At 43.9% G+C, this 22,895-nt stretch overlaps 1 protein-coding gene across 1 annotated transcript in view; it reads left to right on the forward strand.

The window, feature by feature from the left end:
- Positions 1 to 22,895, forward strand: part of CCP1 (P-loop containing nucleoside triphosphate hydrolases superfamily protein) — an 80,307-nt gene that overhangs the window by 35,180 nt on the left and 22,232 nt on the right. The window contains exons 4-6 of the mRNA XM_086526492.1: positions 6,935 to 7,000; positions 7,118 to 7,225; positions 8,067 to 8,133. Of these exons, the coding sequence (XP_086382618.1) occupies positions 6,935 to 7,000; positions 7,118 to 7,225; positions 8,067 to 8,133 (241 nt within the window). The remainder of the gene's footprint in view (positions 1 to 6,934; positions 7,001 to 7,117; positions 7,226 to 8,066; positions 8,134 to 22,895) is intronic.

Here is a 22,895-nt window from a genome sequence, read left to right on the forward strand (position 1 = left end):
ATTGCGACGGTAATGAATTAGAGAAACAGTCATTCAACTCTCGCAAAAATGCTGACCTTTCTTTATCTAACACAGATAATTTGACTGACAATTATTTGAAACATCACGTGTAAAGATCAAGTAGACAGAAAGATGATTTCCCTTTTAAGAAGCCCACAACAATACTTCTCAATCTGCTCAGACAGTGGCACAAACTTGTAGGAGGTTACTGAGAGCAATGCTTTACAAAACCTCCGATCCTACTTCTGTAGGCTCTTGCAATTAGCCACAGTGAGTTGGTGCCAATCCGTCATGACAGTGGCTTCAAATTCATTTGACAGCCACAAAGATGCAAACATTTGTTTGAAGTATACCCATGTGGCGGGTGCCTGTCCTTGCATTAACAATGTTGTCCACCATGTAAGCGCATTGTCTTTCAAGAAAGTGGCAGCTTTCCTGACCTTAGAGGCCTTTGTAAAATTCCCTCCTGCATAGGCTGTATCAAATTGTTGGAGGAAAGTAAGAGCCTTTGCCTTATCCTCAAAGCCACTGAAAGTGCTAAACTTTACAATTGCACCACCTTCTTTGTAAGCTTTCGGCTTTTCTTGTGCCCCCAAATTGTCGTAAGGAATTGTCTGCAACATGGGCACTGTAGTAGGGATCATCGACGCGTCTTGACCATAGCCATTTTGCGTCATAGGTGCCATATTTGGCTGCTGTACAAAAAAACCAGCCATGCCAAAATTACCCTGTGGCACCCCAAACTGGCCCTGGTTCCTCTGAAAGCCTTGCTGCATGCCGATGCTACCATACATGGGGTTTGGCATCATGCCTTCCATACCCCCAAACATTGTTCCAGTATATATTGCTGGTTTCCAAGCGCATAACCAGCCATACTTTGGAACACAAATCCACCCCTTAAATACCCAGGATGTATCGTGGGTTTGGAAAAACCTGATGCATTGCTTGGAAACTAGTTCTGCACTTGGGGAACATTCACATCAACAGGAGGTACAGACAGACGTGGCCGTGAACTCTCGCCAACCTCGTACAGTGTAGGAATTTCCCGTCTCTCCTTCGAAGAGGAACCCTCTTCCATGATACCGTTCCCTTTGTCGGCCATAGTGTAATCCGACGTTCCTGTACTCTGTGTCTTCACCAAACCAACCGAGGCTCACTTCTTGAGGAAAAACTGATTCTTTCCCGGCAACGGAACCATGAAACGGGCCCGAAGGGCGGTAGACGTAGGCTTTCACCCGAAACTTTACTTTAGACTCTAAGACAGAGAGAAACTTTGCAAAAGAAAACCTCTAACGGGAATTGATACTTCAAACACTCATGGCTTGGAAGCTAGAGCGCTACCAAGCAGACGCTGGCACCTGTTGGCCCCAAAGACTGGCGCCCCTTTCGGTATTTCTTTATTGTATTCAAAGAGGGAATAAAATCTATGATTTCCTACGAGCTGTCCCCAATAATTCGAGCTGAAAATGAACTATTCTGGTCCGATTTCGACAGCATAACTATACTAGGACGCTTCACAGACAGTATCCCCACGCAATAGATGACTTTGCTGACGCATACGGACACTTTGCAAAACTTGGCGAGAATCTGCAGCACGCTGGATTCTCTGTTTTCTGCCCTGAAAATGCGCCAAATCACCTGTACAACGGTTCCTTCGCGTCCCCGGACCTCCTGGGGGTATTAGGGACCGTTTAGGGCCGAAACCCTAAACCTGCAAAAATACACAGCAGGGTGTATTTCCATGTTTTGGGCTCCGTTCGTGAGCCGTTCGTATCTGTAGCAAGTCCTCGAGCTCCCACACCTGTAGGGCTACTTGCCCTTTGAATTGGACGAGATTTCTCACATGAAACCTCTCCGAATTCACCTGTAACTGCGGGGGATTAGCATCTAGCTAATCCAGTACCTGTGCAAGCGGCTCTTGCCTCGGCAATCACGCATGAACCCACACAACTGTACATAGGTCAAATGAAGAGCCCTACATAACTGCACGGAGGGGAGAGAGAGAGCAGTGAATGTTGTGCAAGGCTTCAGTTCTTGCACTTCAGTGTACATAGAGGGTACACAATAGCTTTGGTACCTGCAACAATCCACCATACGGCTGAAGATGTAGGCCATGTTTTATTTTTAATGCTTCTCTCTCTCTTAAGTTGGAAAATGCCCAAAAATGTGCCTGGCACTCATGCATTAATTCTCCGCTTTAGACCTTTTGGTCTAAAAATATCTCAACCGGTTGCTCAGTTGACTTAGCGGTAGAGTAATGAAATGTTCCTCTCGTCATTCTGGAGCTATTGACGCGAACAGATTTCGTGGCCCAAAATGATAATCCCCTAAATTTTAGGAGATGCTTCCATTGGACTCTCACTGGTCATCTGACCATTTTTCACCATTGGGACCATGTCCAAAAATGCAATGTAGCCCAGTTCTCGGGTGATTTTCTCTTGGTGACCCCACCTTGTCATTGTGCTTCTATGGAGTTAATTTCCTAGTATCCACCAACTTATTAAGTGCGGCGAGGGGACCTAGATGACTCTGAACTGAGCCTAGACACCTTTTTACTACTAGAATTCCAGTGCCGACCAACTTCTCGTCTACGGGTGAAACTACTGTTTCACTCTGGCCACACAATGTCTGGCCATTTGCAACTTCAAAAAGAGGGTCTCAAAAATTAAACGAAAATCATCGGAAAGAAACCAACAACTAAGGTTAGCAGTTGCCACGTCCTCGTGACAGTAATTAGCTATTGCCACGTCCTCCTGACAGATGAAGCACAGCAAGGGTAAGCTCAAGGCGGCCTCAGGTAATGGTAACTCTTCCTCTCATGACTCGTCTAAGGACAAGAATTCTAATGGGAATGGTAACCATAAAAAGAACTCTTCTAGTTCTTCTTCTCAATCTAATTCTACATCTCAATCTCAAGTAAAGAACGATAGATATAAGGATAAGGGTAAGGGAAAATTTGATAAGCCTCAACGCACACCTAATGAAACGATTGCTCAAGGAGTTTTAGGTGGTCAATTAAATGAGGAAGAACAAGCATGGTATGCAAAGGAACATAGGTGTTTTCATTGTCACGTAGTAGGTTACATGAAAAGGAAATGTCCTAAGAGAGAATCTCACAAGGAAATCTCTACTGTGCGAACTTCTGACTCTACCCCTCAAGTGAATGCTATGAGTGTGGTCAAGCAAGAAGCTAAGCAGGAGGGGACTTTCGAAGAGGATGAACTCATAAAATGTTATGGACATGTTAATGATCAAAGGGTCGTTGTGTTGTTTGATTCTAGAAGTTCTCAAGATGTCATAAGTGAATCTCTTGTGTAACGTGCATGTCTTCAGACTTCTCTCATTCCCACCCTCCCGGTGCAGGGGTTCTCTGAAGGCATGGACGCTTCGATCTTTCAAGAATGTGATGATGTCAAGTTGATCATTCAACAAACCCAATTTACTCGTCGTTTTGTAGCCTCTAAACTTGCAGCATGTGATATCATTTTGGGCATTAAGTGGTTTCGCAAGTTCAAGCTTAGTATCAATTGGGAGAAGCTCGCGTTTCTCATGAGCCCGTCCTCATTCAAGGCAAGAGCGGTATTCACTCTGTCCCTCTCATCTCTCACGTCCAGGAAAATAGAGAGCTACGTCGAGGAGCCCAAGCGACGGTCATCCGTGTTAACCCCACATCAAGGAACTTGGGTATTCCTGACAAGTATAGTGAAGGTTTGTCAAAATCAATTTTGTGCTTTCCCAGGATCATCATTCCCCTACACACCATCCCCATTGACCTATGGACATCGTCTCTGACCAATTGCATGACGCAAAACACGTAGATAAATTTTTTCTGCACCGGATAAAGAGAAGCCAAAACCTGGTGAATTCTCGTTTAGGAAGCTTCACCCTCCCAAGGTATGGTCTTTTGGTTTACCGGTTATCTTTGCTCGTAAAACCAAACTCATTTCAGTTCTGTGTGGATTTTAGGGCACACAGGACAAGGATGGTCAAATTCCAAAAGCCGAGACCTCACATGGCCATTCCTTTGGATCTTCTACAAGCGGCACAAGTAGTTTCCAAAGTGGACCTGTCGAGTTACTGCCACAAGGATGGACTTCCAAGGAGCAGTCCAAAAGAAGAACCATCGTAGATCATTGTTCCAATCAAAGTCATCAAGTCCAAGCGTTTTCTAATGCTTCGATTTAAGTTTGGAAATACGAAGGAAGCAAAGCAACATCTCCTTAAATTCAAGGATCGAGGGACACACGAAGATGCTTGGGTGGACGAGGAATTTTTTCACCGACTACCCGGTTTTGCTAGCCTCATACAAGAGGCCATGCAGATCGGTACCCTTACCTCACCTTAAGCAGGAGGGGATGTCACGTGCACATGGCTCTGTGTACCACGTGGACATGCTTCATCAACTTCTAGAGCCAATTTTCCCCTTCTTCCTAGATACGAGTGTCCAGAATCCTAGGAGGATTAGTACCAAAAATTTTGTGAGCCTGTTTGCAGGACCTGCATGTCCGGACAAGTCCATTAGGATTAGGTTTTCTAGTTTTGGAACCCTCTTGCATAAATGGTTTGTATATGCGTTTTGACAGATGTTATTACACTATGGTGGGCATGTGGCATGACGTGCATGTAGTTCTAGGTTAAAGGTATCTAACGAGCCATTCCCCGCGTCGATCGGATTCCTGGGTGGACAGATGTGTGACGGTTGCACCCAAACTGGAACCCCCTGGCCAAACTTATTAATTTATTGATTTATTTGTTGAGTCTTGGTGGACAGCTTGCCCTACCTAGGCCTAAATAAATTCATAAATCCAATTCCTAGCCTATAAAGGGACAAGGAGGCCAGCGTTTTCTATCAGATGCAGTAGGGCTAGAGGAAGGAGAACATAGCGTTTTCAGCCTGCAGAACCAGCCCTTAGCGTTTTGGAGAAATTCAGCCGGGCGTTGTCTCCACTCAGCAAATCAGCTAGCGATCTCTATTTCCAGCCCTAGCGCTTGCAAATCTGCAGCAGATCAGCCCAGCCCGTTCCATCGCCGGAAAGCGGCTCGGATCAGTCTACGCATGTTTCCCATTGTGGTTGAGTACTTCAAAAGCCCATCGAGTCTCCCCTCGGCCATTCCCTCGCCGGCATCGAGTGCTCCATTGCTGTCCATCATCGGCATCGTTGAGATTTGCATTTTCAGCCCTTCATTCCTCACATTGGGAGTGCAAATCAGCCCTTTGGTGGTCATCCGCAATCCCACATTGAGAAGGATCCAAAGGTGTATCAAATCAGCCCTTTGGTGGCCATCCGCAATCCCACATTGAGAAGGATCCAAAGGTGAACTCCAACAGAGGTGCCTCTGTTGGAGTTCAAGGTATTGTCCAATGCGTTACCCCCACCTTCCCACCACCACTGTGACCAGGCTACGATGGTTGGAGCCCGCATGGATACCCTTATTATTAGTACCCGGGATACCCACCTAACCAACATAAAGATTTCAAGGATGGCGGCACGACAATCAAATTTTTCACCTTTTCCAACACGTCCAATATCTTCCTTTCTCACATAATTTTGAATGAAAGAGAGGTAGCATGTAGAGGGTGATGATGGTGGTAGTGCAGAGGTTTCTTGGGTTGAGATTAGAGAGTAATTTCAGCAAGGAGGTGATGCCCAAAATGATGGGAAAGGGTTTTCTTTTATAGATGAACTTGCCTCGTGAATAAGGAGGTTGTGTTGGCATTATTACAAGTGTCTTGCCACTTATCTAAAAAGGTAAGTTATCTTTGACAAGTGTCCTTACATGTCTCAAGTGTCTTGCCTTTTGTGAATTGTCTTTGACAATTGTCCTTACACATGTCTCAACTTTCAAGTGTCTTGCCACTTGTCAAAAAAAGTGAATTACCTTTGACAAATGCCCTTACAGATTTCTCGAGTGTTTTGACACTTGATTTGCCACTTCTCAAGAAAGGTGAGAAATAAGCACCACTATGAAAGCCCTCAAAAATGACAAGTTAGTGCTCAAAATAGCATTTTAACGTAACAAATACCTATCCTTTTGCAAAATACAAGCTGCTTTGATCAACAAACAGTATTCGTGCATTCATTGGATGCTTTTAGGCATGAATACATAATGCTCAAGCATGTCTTAACGTGTGTGCCCGAGGTAGATTCCATCCGTTCCATACACTTGTATCCATCTATATCTCTCTTCGGATTGAAGTATGCCTAATCAATCATGGTTTCGTAAACACAAGGACACATGTCTAATTATGCAATCTTTCAATTAGAAAGATAACATATGTAATCTTTCATAAATTTTTTTGGTTCATGGCTTTCAAAGGCTGATGACAAACGTCACGACTTCAGATTTCGCTGTGAAGGGAAATTGTGGAGTGGACCCATGCAGAGAAGAGAACTTTCTTGAGTTTGCATGTGTGGGCTCGCCCAACTACCACTTCAAGGCCTCAAGGCTTGCAAAATGCCCATGGCATGACATCATGGAACAGAGGCTATGCCGGGCCACAAAAAGTGAAGGGCTTCAAAGATCTTGTCTCCAATCACATGACACATGGACGGCCACAGAGATGCATGACCTTTAGGTAGCCCTCACTACAGCCTGTTTAGCAGGCCAGGAATCTGAAACTGTGTTTGCAAGCATAGCAATAGAGCTGATATGATCACTTGAACACGCAATTTTCTTGGCAAAAATGCAAAGCTTTTTGCTCGAAAAGTCCAAAGGACTTTCATAAGATTGCTGTCATGTGAAGTGTAATTTACGATTTGTAAAGGATGCTAACTAGTTTATCTTTTCAAAAGGGGTATCTTTTTTCATCAATTTTTTGTTAGTTTCATGTTATGTGTTTCTCTTGAGTTGTGAGTGGTGAAGTTGTGGTGAGAGTGTATTCTGCAACTCAAATGATCATAAACCTAACAATGCAGTTTTATAAGAATTTCAGGGTAAAAAGTCTTTTACCTCCTTTTGAGTCAGCAGAGATGCGAGCATTGGCAGAGAGTCTTAGCAGGTTCTATTAATGCGCTTTCAAGCAGTTATTTTGTGTTATGTATGAGATTTAAATATGCATATGGATGAACAGATGATCTAATATCAGGTTCTGAGGTATGCTTGTTATAATTTGCAGAGACATTATTCAAGGAAGTCCAGATGTGCGATGGGATACTATAAAGGGTTTGGAGGATGCAAAACGTTTGCTGAAAGAAGCTGTGGTGATGCCTATAAAATATCCACAGTATGTAGCATACTTCAATCACCTTGAAATACATTGTCTGTGCTTGTGTTGCCGAGTGTTCAGAAGATAGTAAAATTTTGTTAATGGACCAAAAGAGTTTTTAGACGGCTGTATGAATAGCCATGCTATTTTATTTTGCTCTTGTGCTGAGAGAAGTCTAGAATATGGAACAGCTTTTAAATTAATCAAATGGGGAACCATGATTCAACATTCGGGATAGCTTGGATATGGATATTAATTTTAAAAGATCGCTGGCATGTTTTCAAGAATGCTCGCATACTTTAAAAAATATGTGAAAGCCTTTCCTATGAGGATGATAGAATACTTAATATAAGGGATCAAAACGTTTGCAGTACGACAGTTTATGATAATCTAGCAGCTTAGATACTCTCTTATCTGGCCTGATCAAGTTTGATTTTGCACTCTTGTGGCTAGCCCCTCGGCTATTTATATTTTCAGAGCGGACATGCATATGTATGGCATCGAACTTATTTTTCAGAACAGATGCTCCTATGTATGCGTCCTATCTTGACACTCTTTTCCGGTTTGGTGTCTAACATAATTGATAGCTTAGACTTTGGCTTTAGATTTTAATGTACAGAATGAGCAATCCAAGGAAACGTGTGTTTTTGAGGTTTACTTTTATCACATATAAAAACTCAAAGCAAGTAGTGCCAGTACGGATTAGTGCATGACGTTTTCAGCTCTATTCTATAAATACGAGAATAACCAAAGAATGTTGTTAATGCCCTCTTTGTCACGGTAGCTACTGTTTCGGTAATTTTGAAGATAGTAGTTGCTAATACTGCTTTGCATTTTGAAAATGAAATTGCAAATGCAGATATTTTACAGGTTTACTGTCACCATGGAAGGGAATATTGCTCTTTGGACCTCCCGGAACTGGAAAGGTAAGCATCACTTTTATTTGAGTGAAAATGTGATGTTTTTCTCACAAACGACTTCTAAACTGGACTAACTTTAAAGTGAATACTGTTTGTGCTCTTTGGCTTGCCCATAGAATGGGAAGACTTAGCTTGTTCATATTAGGAAATGAAATTTTGCATCTCTTAGTATGGAAGTTAAGACCCCATAAATGTATATATCTTCACATGAAATCCCCAACCAGCTCGTGCTGTGACTATGGTTAAAGAGCCTTTTTGTGTAGGACTTGAATGATGTACTGCGCTTTATCGTTCTTTTCTTAGTTTTCAATCTCCGATAGCTCGAAACCGTCTGTATATACTTGATACACACGTTCATGTATAATATAAGATGGCACGATTTGACAATATATGCACACGTGTATAATACTTATTCATATGCATGCATAGAACGACATGACACGATTTGACATTATATGTACGCAGGCATATAGGTAGGTAGTACATATGTTGATATAAAGGTAGGTAGTACATTAAAGACTCAAATGCATGTATGGTGCGCACACATTCTGTTTGTTTGCGTGTATATACACAGAGCCACACAGACTATAGATGTGGCAAAGCACTAAATGGATGGCATGCACGAGGAACTCCTAAAGATAGGCATGGCCTACAAGAAGAGGTTGGCTGGGTGGAGTGTAGCTGTCATCACCCCTAATTTTGCGGGCCTTACATATACATACGTAAGTATTTGCATACGTACACATGGACATAAAGTGTCAGGTGTAGGGGAATTGAAATGGTGAAGATCTAGACTTTACACTTTTGCAAATCTTTACTTCTTTCCTTGCGTTAATGTGTGCTACTTTGCATGAGAGATGGTTCCTTTTATTTGAGAGAGAGAGAGAGAGAGAGAGAGAGAGAGAGAGAGAGAGAGAGAGAGAGAGAGAGAGAGAGAGAGAGAGAGAGAGAGAGAGAGAGAGAGAGAGAGAGAGAGAGAGAGAAATGAAATGAAATGTTATATTAACGTCTTCAAAAGGCCAAAGTGACCTATGAGACCAGAAAGTTACAATGCGGTGTATCTGATACAAAGTCAGATTAACAAAATAAATTAAACTAGGATAACAAAATATAAATACTGCGGGATCCTAACTAAGCAGTACAATGTGAAGACAATATGGGAGGGGAGTAGAGATCCATCTTCATCTGCACTCTGGACGACGAAAGAGTATGGCTTGAATCCTTTGCCATAGCCTCCTTCGAAATTGTGTAGCTCCTCTCCTCCCTCGGGGTCGTCTAGATCTCCCTAGCTCCAATGCTCGATCGATGAGAATGCCAGTAGTGCGGGTAGACCTCTCCACCGTCGCTGGTTTCTCCTCTGTCTGTTCTTCTGGGTGTACAGTATCTAGTGTAAAGAAATCTGTGATCTGTCTCTAGGGATGTCTCTCTTCACCTCTCCTTAGTAAGGTTTCTCTATGCTTGTGTAACTCAAGTAGATAAAGCCCAAGACATCTTTGATCCTCATAACTCATGACCCTAGATAGAGGCCCAAAACCTGCTCTGAATAGACAGTGAAAACGACCTCGTATCTCATAGTACACTGTGCAATGACATATGTAATGTACTTTTGTCTCTGGCTCTAGATGGCATAAGCGGCATATTCTGTTATCTCCTGGTGTCCCTTTGAATGTGCCAGTCTCAATCTCGAGCTGATGTGAGGACGTGCGTATCTGGCCAATGGCACAACGCAAACCATGCGAAAGATGCGTGTCCATATAGCTAGGTCGAATTACAAACCCATCCCCCGTGAGGTGGAGAAGATGCTCTCTATAGAAAGCCATCTTTGTGCCCAACTCTTGTAACGGCTCTATCCATGTCCTCCTCGTGTCCAGCTGGATCAAATCCTGACGGATGAGTCTATTAATCTCTACCCGTGTCAGAGACCTCAAGGGTGCCTGAAGAGAGTATTGAAAAGGAGGCAACCTGTCCATGGTGAAACCATGTGTCTGAAACCATGATTTCATTTGAGCATACCAGCATGATGTATCCCCTTTAAGAGCTAATTGTCTGGAGGACTCTAGAGTCACCCTAGCATATCTGTCTCTGGTAGTATCCCACAGACTGTGTACAAAGGAGACTGATCTTGTGAGCGCCTCAATCTCCATAGGGGGGGCAACTAATTCCGCTCGAATGATAGCATGCGGTACAGAAACCTTGGCTCTAATCAGCCGAGAGATCATAGATACCAGGGGCTTCTCCATACGCCCCCACCCATCCTGGCCTATAGAAGGTCCCCAAACCTGCACCCCATATAACATAGTAGAGGCAACCAAAGTATCAACGAGCCATAACTTTGTCCTAGGTTCTTGGAACTGAACCTGTGAACACATCCTCTCCATTCCTCTAAGAGCCACACCGGCTCTAGTTAGTTAGAGAGAGAGAGACCCGATAGGGTCTTAACCAACCCTCTGAAGGGTCCCCCACACTGTTGCCAATGTGGTATTTGCTTTTGATTGCGTAAATGGAATGTACACAAATGCAATACCTCAATGCAGGGAGTATTGAGAAAGAAATAGTCTGAGCAGGGGTTACTCTTAGCACCTCCAAGCGACGCAGGGTGCAGTCATAAAAGGTCTCTATATGTCATGGCCCGGAACTCTTTAGGTTATGTGTGGGAAGAGTGACGAGGGAGTCGTTGAATAGCTCATGGCATGGACCGGGATGGCTATTTGCGGGGGTAGGTGTGATGGCTAATTTTGCTATGCCAGAATATCAAGAGCTCCGAAATAGAATGAGAAAAATGAATGACCCTCCGACATTTTTGAGCTAACTTGAGTTGTTTTGCAGTTGTAATCGTGGACGATTACTCTTCTTTCAAGAAGGGGGGATGCCACAAACTGCTGACTTGTCAAGCCACTGAAGACCTAACGGGTTAGGGCTCCCTGAGCCCAACCCTAGCCAATTTGCCGATCTGGCCCGAGGGGCCTAAACCCTAGCAGAAGCAACAGAAGAAGTCTTTACCAACTTACAGATCCTCGCCGAGTGGCCCAAATAACAAGTTGGGTTAGGATTAATAATCTCAAACCCCAGCTAACTTATGGGACCCCGTCTGATGGGGTCTAAAAATAAAGCAGGACTCCACACACACACACACACACACACACACACAAACTTGCGTATATGATGGCGTGGTTGCAGTACGGATTTTCGCAATCAGCGCTGACGTGGCAGTGCTATACGGACACCTCCGTGAATTGCGCCGACAGGTGATGACGTGGTAGTTTGTACGGACAACCCACAAGTGCTAGCTTTGGGAAGACCAAATGCTTTTTCATGTAAATTTCTTTTGAGGGCCAAGGGTCTTTAAATATGAATTGTGGGCTCTCTTTGTGGCATTCTACCGCGTGCAGGTGCAGAGGAGAGCCACAGGTGTTGTATCAATTTGAAGCAATATAAAGAAATACCGAAAGGGGCACGAGGGCTTGGGGCGAGTGGTCTTTTGGGGCGCGAGGTATCGGGGCCAATGCTCTCTTGGGGTGGTCTTGGGATGGAACTCCGCCACTCCGTGTCTTGCATGCCGTATCTTTCTTTCAGTTCAAGCGTCTAAAGTTTGTTTTTTTCCGTTGAAGCAATATGAAGAAATACCGAAAGGGGCTCTAGGGTTTGGGCAAGGCTCTCTTGGGGTGGAACTTCGCCACTTCGTGTCTCGTGTGCCGTGTCTCTCTTTTAATTTAGTTGTTTTTGAAGTGTCTAAAGCCTGTTCAGTTCGTTCTTTTTCGTTGGCACGTGGTACCTTGCCATTACAGCTTTTGAGCATTAAGGATCTGTTGGTCAAGAAAACAACGGACAAAGAGGAAACATGGATCAAGGTGCTTCTAGGTCGAATCAAGCGGCCCCTGAGCACAAGGGATCTCGAGATTGGAATGCTTGAGATGAAAGGAACAAAAGCAAGAACAATGACCTCTCTCTCTCTTTCTCTCTGCGTAATGATGCTAAAAATATATCCATCTTTTCTCCATCAGATTCTCCTAATAATACCACCTCTACTTTTCATACAGTATACAAAACAATTTTCCATACCTCAAAATTCCAAACTATTCGATTAGGAGCCATTACAGAAAAACTCGATACCATATCTCTTATTGACCCCCTTGGGGGTTCACAAAGCCACGGCTTTACCTCTCATAAGGCTCCTACCACTCATATTGCTGCTACTGCTACTTTACGTAAGTCTAAATCTAAACTCAAGTTCCAAAAAACAAGCCATGTTGGCTACACATTGCATATCATTGAATCAAGGTGTAAGGTGCAGCGGAAGTGAATGTTGAACTTTGCTCAAGATGAGTGCTCCGAACTGTGCTCAAGGGTTCTTGTTACTTACAGAAGGGAGAGCCTTCCGTTCCTTTAGTGAGAGAGTGCAATGGACACAAACAAAGTGGTGAACATTGTGAATGAAGGTACTGAGACTGAGAGATAGAGAGAGAAGAATACGACACCAGAATGTTGTCAAACCCTCCTCCGAGGGCCCCACTCTCTATGGCAAGAGCGGCCTACTATTGATTGCACAAATCTCTACAATGCTTTGGACTTGCCGACGATGTCGACGACGATGAGGACGACGACGAGACAGGCTGAAATTTGAAAACGCTAATGGCTGAAATCTGCAAATCTTTGTCTGCTAAATTCTAACTATATGTCGGTGACGATGTCGATGGCGACGATGCGATGATGACGCGCTGAAAACGCAGATGCTGAAATCTGCATTTTCTGAGCTGAATCTGCAAACTACGCTGGATCTGACCGTGCGGCGAGGATCTGCTGCGGGAAGGTGAGATCTGCGAGGTTCGGGACTTCTACTGCGGGATCTGACTGCTGAAAACTGAAAATGCTGGTGCTTCTTGGTGTTCCGTCGCGGTGAATCTGCAAAACGCTATGCTGATGCAAAAACGCTAGGGCTGAAAAACTGTCTTGCAGTGGAAATCTGCTAACACTAGGGCTGATCTGCTGTCTTGTTGTTGTTGGGGCTGATCTGCTGTGTAAAAACGGCAGGCTGCTGGTTCTGTATGAAAATGCTAGGCTTGCATCATGCAAAAACGCTAGGTCTTCAGTTTGGGGGGGAGTCTTGCTCGAGAAGGTGCACTGTGGATGGCCGGTCCCTGCTGCCTCTTCTGTGAGAAAGTGCTAGCGCTAGGTTTGCTTATATACATCATTGGCCAAATTGCCCTACTCAGTTTCCCAACAAAAGTCACTTAAAAATAATAAGTCAAAAATGTCAAAAATAGGGAAAATAGGTCTATGCATTGTAAAAATGCTCTTGATGGGTTCTGATGGAAATCTGATGATCATGTTGTGTGCAACCAGAGGATATGCATCTACTCTAAGTGCCTGGACATGCACAGTCTGCGAACAGACTCACAAAAGTGCCAGAACACTTCCTAGGCTAGACTAAATTGAACCCATGTTATGAAATAGCTTGTCCACGTACACATAGGGTTAGATGTGCATGTGACATTCCCTCCTTTTCAAAGTGAGGTACTGGTACCGAACTGTATGGCGTCGAGAGAGATCGCCAACAACGTTTAGAATCTTGGGAAGGACTCTTCGTCGGCCCACTCTAATGTGTGGGTCGTGCGATACTTGAACTTCATAAAGGTCTGCAACGCTTGCTTCTTTGGGCCGCGTCGAAAGCGACACAAAAGTCATCTGTGGCTCCTTCAATGCTTCAACTTCGTCGATGGTTGTGCGTCTACCTTTTTCAAGAATCTCCAAGGATGAAATTTCCTGAAACCACTTCCAACACAAAAACATGAACATACCCATTCCATGTAAAGTGACTCGAAATATTCTAGTCTTTCGAAAAAACTGTGCATGCGTTGCAGATGAACAAAGTGACGGAGTGCCAAACCGTTCATCAAACACACGCAAACAATGGGGTCGAATCTTGACTTTCTGATCTAAATCAATCAACTGTGGCAAATCACAATGGAAATGCTGATGCTTGATGCTCAATCTTTCTTGTGCTGTCATGCTAAGGAAGAGACATGGAATATGAATTCCTTGGGTGCAAACATTTTTTCTTTTCATGTGTAATCCGCATACATCTGTGCTCATTCATGAGTGAATCGTGTTCATCATGCAATTCATCGTGCAATATGTCATGCCTATGAAAAGGGATCACATAAGGACGATGACTAAAATACAGGAAAGCATCACGAATGAAACACTGGAACAATGCGTGTTGGCTAATCATTCGAACACATAATACTTCTTATGGGAGTTCTTTGGACCTCGACTCGAGAGCCAAGATCGGTTCTTCGTGATCAATCGAATCTGCAATGAGGTTAGCTTCACTAGAAAAAGTATCAACTAAACCATCATCCTTGTGAACAATCACATCATCTTCCTGCAAATCATCATGCTTGTGAAAAATCACATCTTGATCATGCAAATCATCATGCTTATCCTTATCATGCAAATCATGTGTGTCATGCTTTGGAAAAGAAGAGACCGAGAGAGTCTCCGTTTCCGGATTCTTTGCCATCTTCGTCTGCACATTAGAAATGAGAGATGAAGAATGAACAACGTGCTCTCCACGAATGACAAGGGGAGAGTCATTTGTGACATTGAAAATGAACGTATTTTCCGCCCAATCAATGAGAGGGTTATGCTCACGAAACCATCGAATGTATAAAAGCATATCACATCCTGAAAGAGGAGAGACTACAAATTTTCTGCGGAAGGACACTTGTTGAACAGTGAACAAAACATCAAGGCATTCTTGTGTGACGAGAGAGTCCATACCGGGAGAGAAGCCAAACACCTCGAAAAGAGATGTCTTGCTAACCTTCAAGCGGGCTCTTTCGACAAGAGAGTCACTAATCAATCATTCATACTGCCTGGGTCAAACAATATAACAAAACGTTGACTCTTCACATGACGATAACACATAATGAGAGACTCATCAATGGGAGGATCATGAGAGACTTGGGTCACACTCGTGTTCTCATTTATTGCATTGACAGAGGAAGTGGGTTCTGTGGGTTCTTTAGTTTCATTAGATTCAAGCTTAGGACATGTTCTTTTTATGTGACCCTTGATGTGACAATGAAAACAACGACCTTCCTTAGAATAAATGCTTTGTTCTTCCGACGTGATGTATCCTCCTAAATTTCCTTGTTCTGCCTTTTCATCTAGAGTGAGCTTAGGTTTAGCAATTGTGTTAGCTTTACCCTTAGGTTCATTTGGAGAGTTCTTTTCTGGAAGATTGGTTAGAAGAGTTACCGTTCTTACCATTCTTACCGTTCTTACCGTTCTGATGGTTCTGAGAAGTCTAAGAGGTACTTGTGGAAGTCTTGTTTTCCTTAGGCTTTCCCTTGTTGTGCTTCATCTCCTGCGTGAGAGCAATTGCTACCGCCTTTTTGAGATCGATTGGGTCGAGGACTTCGATATCAAACCTGATATAGTCGTCCAACCCGAAAATGAAAGCCTCTTTGCGCTCATCATCCGATTTGCGTAATTGGGTTCCAAGCTGCAAAACACGATTAGAGAAAAACATAACTGGCATACCATTTTGCTTGAGACTGCGCCAACCGTCTTTCAACCGTGCTAGGTACTGTGGGGACATAAACCACGCCTTGAGCTTGTCTTGGAAGTCGGCCCAATTGAAAGAAAGGGGCGTGCCATCCTCGCCTTCCTCTAGGTGCGCGGTCAATTGTGCCTCTTGCCATGCGTGGTACCAATTAATGGCATCACCAGCAAGGTACATAGTTGCCGTCAAAACCTTGCTATTTCCTTTCTTCTTAGTTGTCGCAAAATAAGCATTAAATTGATGCAACCAAGAATGAATAATTGTAGTATCTATCTTACCATCATACTTACTGAACTGGATCTTCTCTGTGACGGGGTTGTTGGAGTCCGAATCTCGGCTTGAACCACTAGATGAACTACCAACATCTTTGATTGGCTCGGACTTCGAGGTGAGAACTTGTCGAACCAATTCTTGCATGCGTAGTTCTCTCTGTGCCTCACGCTCTGCCTGTCTTTCTTCGGCTGCCAAGCGCGCTTGCTCAGGCTCATGCTCCAAGGTTTCTTGTCTGTGTTGGCGTTCTCGCTCCAAGGCTTTCTGTTGTTGTGCTTTTCTTTCTAGTTGTGTGCCATCGCAACGCGATTCGCTTCTTGTTGTTGTGTCATCATGTCCATCATCGTCTTGACCAAAGCCTCCATAGGATTTGGTGCAAACCGTGGTGTAGATGGGGAAGGGGAAGGGGAAGGGTCAGAAAAACCTCCTCGTGGGGAAAATTCTTCTTCGCCTCTTCCATGCTCATCACCTCCATGCGAAGTATCCATTCCGCTACGGGCAATGAACATACACTGAAGTCTTGGGTTCTTAAGTTTACGAGGAACTTGGGTTCTTGTGGGTCTTGGGTTCTTGGGTTCTTGAGGTTCTTGAGGGTCTTGAGGTTTGAGGTTCTTCTTTAGCTTGTAATGTGCGTCTTCTCTTCACCCGAGTTCCTTCTCTTTCCTGCGGGTGTTGCTAAATTGGCTTTATCTGACAGAAAAATAATTCTAAATGAATTATTGGATTTATAAGTGAGAGGGTTTTCTCACTTGGAACACCAAGGAAAAGAATTCTAAATGAATTATTGGAATTTTAAGTGAGAGCGTTTTTCTCACTGGAGACATCCGAGTAAAGAGTATAACTAGTACGCCATTCAAAGTAATGACGGGAGCACTGTGAACGGGAATATCTGTAAGGCCACCACGAACGGGCGTCACATCGAATGGGTGACAGGGAGCATCGGGAAGAAGCATCCGACCATCTAGGAACGGACATCTCTGATGCGTCATAGGATGGGTGACATAGAGCATGGTGAAGGAGATTGTACCGTAAGTTCGGTAGGAAAGGACTAGGTGATGGGTATTCCTGATGCGTCACAAGGTGGGTGACGGGTTCATCAAAAAGGGGATATCCATAGTCAAGAGGAAATCAGAACTGGAAAAGAGGAACACGCGTAAAGACGCAAGCACAAGAATAAAGATGGGTTCTGAGAAGCTTTTCTTAAAAAGCAGAATATTTTAACGAGTTTTCCGGGAAGAGCAGACGCTTTCCCGCGAGGAATCTATGTTTGCATTGCATTTGTGCCTGTGGTTGCATCCAGGGACGCCTGGGAAGTGTTGTGAAAAGCATTGTTTTAGACTTATAAGCTTTTATTGAGTTTTTGGGCAGGTTCAGACCAATTTTAAAATATGCCGACCGCCCACTTAATAAGTGGGCAGCCACTTAGAAAATAAAGCAACAAAAGCAGCCAACGAATTCTCTTTCCCTATTTCGGGTAGAACAGGCCCAAAAAAAAGAAAACTCTAAACGGCCACGATCTCTACGCGAGCAGCTATTCGTGCCGTGGCCAAGGAGCTATAAAAGCACCACATGCCCTCACTGAAAAAGGAGCTACGAACGTCAGCAAGAGAAGACTCTGCTGCCAGATAACGCAAGAGATCGCGAGACTACGAAGCACGGAAGTCGCTTTTCCCGCGCAAGAGCGACAGGTATCTATTGTGGATTCGCCATATGAATTGTTGTCGCGTGTTTGCCTGCGTGTTTGCAGGTACTTCATCGCGAAGGAGAAGCGAGAAGGCTTCGGCCTATGCTTGGGAATTCCGGGAACGGAATTCGGAAATTGTCTACGGAGTCTCGACTCCGAGTACAAACGGAAAAAGGATTGAGAGCTCGTCTCTCGGATTTCCCTTATCGGAAGGAACGACCATCGAGTCAGAGAATTAGAACAGAGGGGTTTTCTCCGGTTCTTGTGCTTGTAAAAAGATTCTCCCTAATAAAGGATTCTTTTTAAGGGGGGGGACCAGCCCATCTTGTGGTCCCCAGTATTGTGTCGATCTTCTCACTCTCTGTCTCTCTCTATCTACTTCTCTCTATATCCTTTGGCTTCAGTAATAAGTGATAAATCCTATTTATCCGATTGTATTTTATATTGTTATGCGTTCCCGTTTGTGACAATGGTATCAGAGGATGGTCTCCTCTCTTTCTCTGTAAAGGAGGACGACTCTGGGAAGATATGGGAAGAAGCCATGACAAGCCAAGAGAGAAGTAAGCAGGCGGAACCCTAAGCCCTGCAAGTAAAAGCTCGCAGGATTGGGAAAATTTTTCTCTTTGCAAGAAGTTGGCACAAGACTTGGGATTCTCTGCGAAGATGACAAGAGCATGATGCTCAAGAACCTAGAGAATCCAAGGAGCGGAATGCTCAAGATCCTCTAGAATCCAGAAAATATCCATGAACATCAATCCAGAACCATAGCCAAGAAATTCCGTCATTCTGGGAAGGATATGAAGAAGGTCTTTAGACCTAGGAACACTCGAGTCAAGTTTGATACTTTTGACGGAAGGGAAGATGTCCTGAAAGCTACTGCTTTCATTCGACAGTTTGAAGTTGCCTTTGCAAACGGCGATTTCTGAGAAGCGTCGAAGGTGAGGTATTGTGACCAAACACCTCAAGGGGATTGCAAGTATTTGGTGGTATACCAAAGCTCTGCAAGGAACTTACAACAAGACTTGGATTCAATTCAAGGCTGAATTTTCCGACAAATTTTTTTCCTCTACGCTTTTGAGGAAGGCATCCAAGAAGATTGGGTTCGGTTTGCCCAATAGAAATATGAGCGAGTCCAAGGAAGTAGTGGTTCACTCTTGCCAAGGTAGCTCCACTCTTGACCCTCTTTGAGGAAGGAAAGATGAAATTCAACGAAGGACTTTTGCCCGAATTTTGTGTAGACGCATCTGCAAGAATACTTTGGAGCAGATGGTGGAGTCAGCAATACAAGCTGAAAGTGTACATCTCAGTGTACATAGAATCTAATCCCCGCAGTGGGACGGGAACCATCGAACATAGAAAGTTTGGAGTAAGGGAATTCAATCTAACTCCTGAGTTCTTGAATAAAAGACCCTCGAACTTTAAGTGAGAGGGCAGGTTTTCGATCAAAGTTACATCGAGGCGGAAATCATAAAGTGCATTGTGCTTGTTTGCTCTTTTGCACGAGGTATGGTTATGTCTAACTGGGACTACTCACTCTTGAGTGTTTATGAGAGCAGGATCAAATTGAAACATTGTTTTCTGAGATGAATTGGTTTGCTTAACTAGCCGGAAGGTCAACTATTGATCTGGTATCCGGTAATTCGCGAACAGATTACCTGCTACTCTGGGTAGGAAATTATGAAGGAACCATTCTGAGCTTTCCAGCAAAGAAAAGCTTTCTTTAAGCTCTAATACTCTTTAAGCCCACACCCCCTACCCGGTAAGGCAAGATATGGTAGTGCTTTACGCACAAATGAAGGAATACTCTCTTTACGAAGAAAGGAACAAGCGACGACTACGGCCTATGATCAAGGAATCCAAGGAATAAAATCCTAGTTTATTTGATGAGCGGGTTTTGCTCTGAGATTGAGCCAAGGGATTGTCAGGTTGAGCGTCTTCGCTCTAAGGATCTTACGAAGGGAAGGTAATTTCCCAGGATCACTGAAACTTATGTACACCTTTGGGTACATGGATAACACACGAAGATGCAGACCTATGCTAAGGAATCGGACAGGAGTTTGTTATACTCTCTTGAGCGCCTTATTGCGCGCAAGGATATTCCGACATGAGAATCTCTATTTGAGAATGTGTTCGGTAGAAGGACTTTGAGTCTCTACGGAGAAGAGGTTTTGTGATGATCGTTGATCGTTCAGTACGCTATGTGCTTTTACCATTAGAGTAGCAACTTTTGGTTGCGGTATATGTTTCTCCATGAGCAGTTCAAGTAGCATTTACACGCTGTTGGAATAAATTCGAACTATTATGTTCGTAAGAATATAGTTCGCCAATCGTTTCAAAATGGTAAGAATTACATATGGGAGAACATCCCTGAGAATCAAAGAGGGTTTGCTCTATTGTGAACCGGGTTTGAACGTACGTTCAGAAAATGCCATGGCAAGAATCCTATCTGCCTGAGATTTTGCAAGGCGTCATTTTTTATGATTCTGTAAGGAAGAGACTCTAATGGGCGTCTGCAAAACACTGCGAGTGGTAATAACTCGCAGGAGGAAAAGATTGGAAGGAAGTGTCGCCGTGCACAAGGAATCTTCGGATTGGAACCGCCCGCCTATGTTGAGCGATGGCCTGGAACAAGAACCTTCTTTAAGGTGATCGCAAATTGTGAAAGAAAGACATCAAGCTTAATGCTTTATGACTTCGGCATTCCCTATGTGGGAGGACATAAGAGGTTTAATACTCTCTGGGCTAACAGCGTAGGATTATGCGCAAGGAGAGATACCTAGATTGATTTCTAGGAAGATTATTCTTCTCGAATTTGAGAAGATGGAATCAAGTTAACCGAGTCTCGGATAAGGAAACTTTGGATCAGAACAATTGGCCTACCCAAAGCAAAGGCTCCGGAATAAGAACTTACTTTGGTAAGATGGCACACTTTGTCTGCCACAGGAAGATTCACATGAGCTTAATGCTCTCGACATGCCCTATGCGGGAGGACAGAAGAGGTTTAATATCCTCAGGACTAATAGCGCCAGGTATGTGCAAGGACATAGACCTAAATTGATTGTTAGGAGGATGATTCTTCTCGGGATTGAGAAGGTGGAATTGGGTTAACAGATTCTCGGAAAGACGCGAATGACGAGTTCTTACATGGCTCGTAACTCTAATGAAAGGTGAAGGATATCCTCGAGGTACTAGAGGAAAGACATGAACCGGTAAGGTAAGTATTGAATTATTGAATTATGAAATTTTTGTTTAATTTACTTTTTAAGTTCTCTACCGAAAAAGGACCAGCTCAACTCACCATTGAGCAAGATTTGGAATCTTTCCGGTTTCTCCCCGGCAGTTCAGTTGGACCTCTACAATTGAGGACAATTGTTTAGAAGTGAGGGGGATGTTGCTAAATTGGCTTTATCTGACAGAAAAATAGTTCTAAATGAATTTTTGGATTTATAAGTGAGAGGGTTTTCTCGCTTGGAACACCAAGGAAAAATAATTCTAAATGAATTATTGGAATTTTAAGTGAGAGGGTTTTTCTCACCGGAGACATCCGAGTACAGAGTATTCCTAGTGTGTCATTCAAAGTAATGACGGGAGCACTATGAATGGGAATATCTGTAAGGCCACCAGGAAGGAGTACCAAACCCTAATTCTGGAACCGTAACCCTAAAACCTGCAAACCCTAATTCTAGAAACCCTAAGAAGATTAAGTTACAGAAGAAGAAGTCCTACCAACTTATGGAGACCCCGTCCGATGGGGCCCCAAGTGACATAAAGGCATTAAAAATAAAGCAGAACACGCTCAAAAGACTTTGCATATCAAAATATGAACGGGAATATCTGTAAGGCCACCAGGAAGGGGTACTTCTCATGCGTCACATCGGATGGGTGACAGGGAGCATCGGGAAGAAGTATCCGATCATCCAAGAACGAACATCTCTGATGCGTCATAAGATGGGTGACATAGAGCATCGTGAAGGAGATTGTACTGTAAGTTCGGTGGAAAGGACTAGGTGATGGGTATTCCTGATGCGTCACAAGGTGGGTGACGGGTGCATCGGAAAGGGGATATCCATAGTCGAGAGGAAATCCGAACTGGAAAAGAAGAATACGCTTAAAGACGCAAGCACAAGAATAAAGATGGGTTCTGAGAATCTTTTCTTAAAAAGCGGAATATTTTAACGAGTTTTCCGGGAAGAGTAGACGCTTTCCCGCGAGGAATCTATGTTTGCATTGCATTCGTGCATGTGGTTGCATCCAGGGACGCTTGGGAAGTGTTGTGAAAAGCATTGTTTTAAACTTATAAGGTTTTATTGAGTTTTTGGGCAGGTTCAGACCAATTTTTAAATATGCTGGCCGCCCACTTAATAAGTGGGCAGCCACTTAGAAAATAAAGCAACAAAAGCAGCCAGCGAATTCTCTTTCCCTATTTCGGGTAGAACAGGCAAAAAAAAAAAAAAAAAAAAACCCTAAACGGCCTCGATCTCTACGCGAGCAGCTATTCGTGCCGTGGCCAAGGAGCTATAAAAGCACCACATGCCCTCACTGAAAAAGGAGCTACCAACGTCAGCAAGAGAAGACTCTGCCGCCAGATAACGCAAGAGATTGTGAGACTACGAAGCACGGAAGTCGCTTTTTCCGCGCAAGAGCGACAGGTATCTATTGTGGATTCGCCATACGAATTGTTGTCGTGTGTTTGCGCGTGTGTTTGCAGGTACTTCATCGCGAAGGAGAAGCGAGAAGGCTTCGGCCTACGCTTGGGAATTCCAGGAACGGAATTCGGAAATTGTCTGCAGAGTCTCGAGTCCGAATACAGATGGAAAAAGGATTGAGAGCTCGTCTCTCGGATTTCCCTTACGGGAAGGAACGACCATCCAGTTCAGAGAATTAGAACGGAGGGTTTTTCTCCGGTTCTTGTGCTTGTAAAAAGATTCTCCCTACTAAAGGATTCTCTCTAAGGTGGAGGACAAGCCCATCTTCTGGTCCCAGTATTGTGTTGATCTCTCAGTCTCTATCTCTCTCTCTCTATCTACTTCTCTCTATATCCTTTGGCTTCAGTAGTAAGTGATAAATCCTATTTATTCGAATGTATTTTATATTGTTATGCGCTCCCGTTTGGGACAGCGTGTGCACCCTTTGGCGGCCTTGCGCTCGCACCAAGGTTGCTTTTTCCCACCTCATGTCGATTGGCTGGCCGCTAAGTGCACGGTTCGCTCTCAATGAGTGAAAAGAGAAACAAGGGGAGGCTAGACA

This window comes from Adiantum capillus-veneris, chromosome 13 (genome assembly GCF_014529385.1).
Source record: "Adiantum capillus-veneris isolate H3 chromosome 13, ASM1452938v2, whole genome shotgun sequence".
Lineage (NCBI taxonomy): Eukaryota > Viridiplantae > Streptophyta > Polypodiopsida > Polypodiales > Pteridaceae > Adiantum > Adiantum capillus-veneris.